This window comes from Poecilia reticulata, linkage group LG5 (genome assembly GCF_000633615.1).
Source record: "Poecilia reticulata strain Guanapo linkage group LG5, Guppy_female_1.0+MT, whole genome shotgun sequence".
In the NCBI taxonomy this organism is placed as follows: Eukaryota; Metazoa; Chordata; class Actinopteri; order Cyprinodontiformes; family Poeciliidae; genus Poecilia; species Poecilia reticulata.
Genome location: NC_024335.1, coordinates 7664379 through 7671329, shown reverse-complemented (window position 1 = coordinate 7671329; position 6951 = coordinate 7664379). Strand labels below are relative to the sequence as shown.

General features: G+C 37.5%; 1 protein-coding gene across 1 annotated transcript; it reads right to left on the bottom strand.

The window, feature by feature from the left end:
• Positions 1-3920: 3920 nt before the first annotated feature.
• npffl (neuropeptide FF-amide peptide precursor like) lies at positions 3921-6371 on the bottom strand. The gene is made up of 3 exons (XM_008408509.2): positions 6047-6371; positions 5206-5336; positions 3921-4354 (listed from the first exon to the last, which is right to left on the bottom strand). Exons 1-3 carry the CDS (start codon positions 6194-6196, stop codon positions 4234-4236), a joined length of 402 nt encoding a protein of 133 aa, XP_008406731.1. The 5' UTR covers positions 6197-6371; the 3' UTR covers positions 3921-4233.
• Positions 6372-6951: the final 580 nt, after the last annotated feature.

Sequence of the window (6951 nt, the reverse complement as noted above, 5' to 3'; positions counted from 1 at the left end):
TATATATGAAGAACACCATGTTAGAAAAACACATCTTTTTTTGACATGAATGCTTTTGAGTTTATTGGGCTTTAACGTAAAAGTTTGTTCATAAAGATCAGCTTTTGTTTTCCAATGTTATATTTATTCAGCTTTGTATTGATGCCGACAATACACAGTTTGATTGGACTGTGTTTTATGGTGTGATTTTTTTAATTTTTTTATTTTGTCTTCAAGTCTTTCATCTATCTTTTACTCTAAATAAGGGAATCTGTATGCTATAGAACTGTCTTTGTAACCTCTACTCCAGGTTTAATTTTTCTAAGTACACTACAAATGCAATTTTATTTACATTAAAATACATATTTTTCCTCTTACGGTTTTAAAGTCGTTTCCGAATTTCCTGTATAGAATTAGTTGCGTTTTCCAAATAAAATAAAGAAACACAAGAGACTTTAATCTGTAAAACTGGTACTTGAGAGATTAATTTTTGAGTATCTGGTATGTTTGAGAACTGAAGTTAATAATGGCATAAAGTAAAACAATATTTTTAAAAATTGATACATAATGTTTTGTGGTTATCTTTAAAATAGCATGTTTGTGTTCAAGGGACATACATTTATAACAAAAAAAGGAATAAAGCATCTTACTTTCCTCTAAATTTTTAACACTCATTTCATCTTGCATTATGTAAAAGAACTCAATTATTTGTTCACATTTCAGCCTTGATAAAATAAGAAAGGTAACGTAGAGAAATGTTCTCACTGGGCTCAATCAGTCACGTTGCATTGCATCATTTCTAGAGCGGGCACATAACACCTGATTTAAAATACAGACTTCTTATAAAATGCAGTAAGATATCTTCCCAAATCAAATATAAAAGCTTGTAACTTCATCCAGTAGTGCTAAAATGCACAAATTCTGAATCCTTTTTTATTATTTTAGAAAGTATGTTGCAACTGCAAGCTGCCTAAACACAAAAACAACCACATTTTCCTTTCTTGCGTCACAGCTGAGTGTGAAAAGCCGTAACGTTAATGAAAACCTGCCACAGTAATTGGAGGCTTTCTGAATCATGTCTTTGTGATTAAATTGTTAATAAAAGTCTAAATGCTCTCTCTGTTAAAAAGAAAGACCTAGCAGCAGCTGGCTGCATGTTCTCCCAAACAACCTTGAGAGCAAACCGTAAAAAAAAAAAATCTATCTCATTCCTGAATATGAGCAAGATGTCTTCTCCCATTTAAGCATGAAATTGGTGGAAAAAAATATCCCAAAGCATTTTTAGCACAACTAAAAAACATGCAGTTTTTCCTTGGTGGTAAAAACTGCTGATAAATAATGGAATAACACCCCTGAGAGAAAGTAATACTGTATATTTCTGATTCTCATATTCATTGCATTAAATTCTGTGTTGGGTGTGTAATGTTTCTTCATTAATGTTTCTGATTTAGGCCCCATCTGTTCTGTGGTTTTTTTTATTTCAAAACTATTTAGTGTCTTAAGTCTCTAACCATGAAATCTTGCAGTGAATGCAGTTGCTGTGCAAAATCCCGGAGCTACAAATGACTACATAAGGTTTCCTAGTTTTTTTTTTGTGTGTAGCCTACGCCTGTTACACAAGAAATGAAAAAAAAAAAGTAGGTTTACATCCGGATTGCAAAGTGGGAAATAAAAGCAAAGAGTAAAGAAAGTAAGCTGGGAGACAACCACTGTTCTCCTTGCAATCGCTTGCAGTGCACCTAATAAAAAATGGCTCACTATTCAAAAAAAAAAAAAAAAAGTTTCTTCTGATCTCAAAAAATATCATTGATGTCGACCCCTTTTATCAGCAAGAATTGGCTCAATAAGTATGTGTGATGTGGAAGACAATAATCTGTGATTTACATAAGGAATCACACATATGCAGTGTAAATGGTTCAGATCCTGCCTGGCAGGGAAAGCTTTGTATTGAGGAACCATGTTTGCCCTCTGTTGTCACATGGGTCACTTTTAAACTCTGCTTCTCTTGGCTTTTTATTTTCTCCTATTTGGTTCCATTCAGTCACCATGCAAGCATTAAGCTCTGTTTGATGTGACAGACTATGCTGGAGTGTGCTGACTACTGACCTCCACCTCCCCCTTTGCTGGTAGAGAATGGTGATGAACATGAGGGGAAGAGGAGGGTTGGAGAAATGTCAAAAAGCTTAAATTGGACAGAGTTGTTCTTAGAGCTCCAGGGAGTGTACAAGACACAATGTTTAAATCAGTTTATGTGTTTACTTTGTTTTCCTTGGTCTGTCTCTCAGTCTGTCTCTTTGTAGTGCACACACAGGCGTTTTTTTTTTTCCAGAGCCCCCCTGTGGACTCATGAAATTCAGATGAGTTCAGTCATTCTTTAACCCAGATGTGCTGATAAAGGGCTTCCAACAATGTAGGAAACAGCACCCAGCTTTCCCTCTGCTTGCCGTCTTGCTGCCTCATGTTCGCTCTTTTTGCTTTAAAGCCACCAACAGTTTAATTTGTACAACAGAGAATAGTCAAGTGCAGCTAACAGCTCCACATAATCATGCGTGTTATTGTATTAATATTGTCAAACATTAGTGACTCCTAAGAGGACTACTAGAGAACAGAAAAAAATTTGTTAAAAAAATTACTTCTGCTCAGCTATGCCTTGTGATCCGTTTTCAGAGCGTATTTCCCTGCAGGATCGTCGGTCTCTGAATGCATTTCCTAACTGGGGACATCGTTGTGCTGCAGCTATTGGAAAGAGGGTTTGGGGGTTGGGGGTTGAGGCACCAATCAATAAGGTTGTTATTGCATGGGGACCATAAAAAACAACAATCAGTTCCTATTATTGCCTTTATCCTCACTGTTACATGTGGGGGGAGGGGATGGTGGGGAATGTTGAACCTTCTGTCCTGTTTGATGTTTCCTTTGTTCTTTAATGAATAAAAATTAAAGATAATTTTTTTTTTAATCTTTATTAGTAAGCTCTTTGAGACATTATTGTCTAAGTTTAAACAATAACAGCATTGTACTGAGCTGGTTCAGTGTTTGACTTTGAAGAGATAAATATTTTAATCTGAGTTTATGTATAAATCTTCAATGCATGATTTAATGAGTGATTGGATGGCTGCCCTGTTGATGTTTAGAGATTATTCCCATTAAAGTTGCAAATAAAAGGCCCCGTTGTAATTATTGTGCACTGTATGACACATATATGGCCACATGACATGAAGCCATTGACAGGTTTAAAAATGACCCACCAAGGATGTTATCTAGATCTGAATTGCACCAGTTGTGCTCTTTCTAGTTCTTTCATTTTCCTGGCCCTTGATAAAGGGAATGGGAGGACATCCTAATAAAAGGCTCATACTAAGAGGGAAGGACATATATTCCCTCCCAGTAATTGGCTGTGGAAACCGTTAACTCGCAGAGTAATTGCATGTTGCTGTGTTTTAATTAGAGCTCAAGCTTATTGCATGCTGCTTCCCCAGGTGCTTGTAAATCCAACACAGACAACAGCCGTCGGTGTGGCTGAGCACAGAAGCTTCACGTTAAAGGGTCGGATGCTGAATAAGGCTGTTTCCTCCCTCTTCACAATAAATCTGTTAAACTGTTATCTAATTGCTCTGAAGTGATTAAATGTATAGTAATGTAGATACAGCATCTCGTTGCATTTACCTCCCATGCACTTTAAAGGCTAAATTCTGCAGTCAGAGTAATAAGTTATAAAACAGATTGCTTTATGTAGGTTGACTCAAATATACCTCAGAGGCTAAGGGTTTAGTAAGTGTAAGCAGAACGTGTTGAGGTGATTGCAGGATCAACGTATTCACTGCTTTGAACTCACTCAGTACCCCGTCGACATGTACAGCTTATTGCTAAATTATTCACTTGTTTTGGAGTTTGTCAAATCTACGTACATCCTGAAGGGTGCGCCTTTATTATTTTTCACACAGTTTTCTAGTTCAAAGCTGTTTTATTTGACAAATTACAACAAACACATTCAGTGTTTAACCCCAATCCTCTCAGTAGGTACAAAAACATCAGTATATTTTTGTATGCTAGAAGTTAAAGGAAAAAAAGCAAATTTTATCCTTAATCTAAATTTAAGTATAACAGCAGGTCGTGTGGCTGACTACAATATTCATCAGAAAGGAAAATAAAAATAAAAAATGCTAATACTGCTCAGATTTTATTCATCTTAATTTAGTCTGCAGACATCTGCTCAGCCTTGTTCCAGAACAGAGACATGTGGGTCTGGCTGCCAGATTACTTCTTGCCAAACCTCTGGGGCACGGCCATGCTCCARATCTGACCAGGGGCGGCCTCCCAGTCCCGGGGCTGGATCTGATCCTCCAACACGACCTGCCCGTTGGAGCTGCGGCCAAACCTGATCAGCAAAAATTAGATTAAAAAAAATAATTAAGGTTATGTACTGTGGGATTCTTAAGTTTGTTTTCTTTTATTGCAAGTAAAATATGCTGTAAAAGTCATTAGTGTTAAACTAAAAATGGATCCTGCGCAAGAAGTGAAGATTCTTAAATGTAGAAAGAATAAAAGTATTTTCACAATAAAAAATGTGAACTTATGCAAGGGCATAAAGTTTGTCAATTGAAAAGATAAAAGTTGTAATGCATCTCAGCTTTACATCAAACTGGGTTTATTACAAAAACATGAAGGCATTTACTTTGTTTTGCTTTCAGACTTAAATTATATGCTACAGAGCAGACTTCAAATTGCTTTTACGTAAGAAAAACTACCCTGCAGGCAACAATTTCTGAATGATTTCCAGCCTTTGGACGCTGATAGGACTGTGGAAAGGAAAAAACACCTTCCTATTTTTATAGAAATAGTTGCAATTTTCTCCTACACCACTTATACAAACCCTTCCCTCAGTAATGTAGTTAATTATGGTGCTTATCACACTTTGCGGCATTTAAAAATGCAAATATAGATAGTTTCTTTCATGCAGTTAGATTTTAACTTAAACTCCAAACATCATGGCACTTTAGGAAAAAGATCTGCATCCTGTAGCCTCAAAGCGTGTTTTGTATATTTGGTTGAAAATGAGAGGAAAATTTAAACCATATTTATGATGCAAACAGGAAATGCACTTTTCTATTCTGGTTTTATGTTGTAAGGAATTCACATTTAGACTGCAAAAATAAGACAAAAAAGGTGTCATGTAAGTTGCAGTGTCAGCTTGTTGAAAAATGTTACAAACGAACCATCTTGACTGACCTCTGTGGCTGGTGGAGGACGGATTCCCTGGTTTCTCTCTGGGTTCCCAGAGGGAAACCAGCTTGCTTCAGTGCTCTTAGCACTAAAAGTAGCAGGCGATCGTCAGGGCTGGTGTCTCTGCTCTCAATCTCCTGAAGCACATAGCATACATTCACATCAAGACTTGCACACATAAAAAAACAGAAAGCCTGCTTAAAAAAAAAAAAAGTTTGTGAAAAGCCCCACATATTTGTCAGTTTCGTGATACAACAAAACTCCAAACCGTCTGAACTGCTGCTCTGTGAGACGCTGAGATGGTGGAACAGCACAGAGCTTCCCATGAATCAACTTGATCTAATTTCAATGCAAATCTATACTCAGATTTATCTGGTCCTTAACACCAGGAAGAGAAAATCCTGTTTCTTTTACTTTTGATCTGAAACCAAGTCTTTTCTCAGATGTAGAAATTTGAATGTAGCAGTGTATTTCATCGTGTTTCATGACAAGGAGTGCCTTCTAAAATCCAAAATGGGCTCTGCGATTCATCCATAAAAGGCCCATTTCCCATTTAAATTCTGCACCACATGAAGTGACAGACTTTGAACATGTTGGCATGGCTTCTGTCTGTGCGAAGTGTCTTTCATTCATCTTAATGTGGCAGATACTCCATGTTTTACTAAGACTGAATATTGTGACACCATGTGTGTTCATGATGTCTTTCAACTTTTGTATTTGTTTTTTTGAAGATGCCAAATTGATTTTGCACTTGACAGAAATTGTATTTTTCAAAAGGTAACCTAAACTACATGAGGCAGCAGAATAAATTGGTCAAAGAGTTTGTGCGCATGATTTGTTGCCTCACCAGCCCCAGCAGGTGGTCAGCCATGTTCTCCTCCGAGCTGCCAGGCAGCATGTCATTTTCCTCCCCACCGCCTTGGATGTGAAGAGCCTGGCTGACGCCAGCCATCGCCAGGATCAGAGCCAGAAGAGTCATCACTGCAGCTGTGTCCATGGTCTGAAGATGAAGAGGAGGTCGAACCGATGCTGAAGGAGAAAAGGTTGGCCGAGTGAACTTCTGAAATTCACAGGTTGGAGTCCTGCAAAGCAAAAGAGAGAATCACCCTGATAGTGGTTTGGTTTTCTCTCTTTGTGCCGTCGTGATGATATTCACTGGTGGCATCAAGCTCTCTGGTTTTATATACACCTCTTGGTCAGGGGGCTGGAAACCTCTGAAGAGTTGGAGAAATGTGCTACTGTAACATGGGACTTGATGGAGGGAAAATATGGGACATTAATGATGACTGAGAGCCTTGGCGAATTGTTATGAAGTCCACAGGGTGATAAAACACAACTCGCTGAGTTATTAAATAGATAAATCCCCGCAAATGGAAGCTGATTCATCAGCCCCTGGTGTCCTGTTGCTCACACTGGATGAAAAACGGAAAAAACAAACAGTAATTATGCTTCAATATGAGAGTTTAGACGGGACAGATTTACTGAGCATAAATGGTAAAATGATCAAATAAAAAAAGAAAGTGATCAAAGTAGAAAAAAGCACTCTGAGACCGAAGATGAAATTGTCCAAAGGAGTCGACTCAGAAGACCAAACTGTTCTGTTCAAAAGTCTATATACACTCATTTTTTTTATTAATGCATTTGAGACATCCTGTTTCCAGACTACAATGTTTGTTCAGCTAACAACATCAATGTAAAATAAAAACAAAAATCACTGGATCGATTTGCCTCTTTGACATTTTTGCAATATAG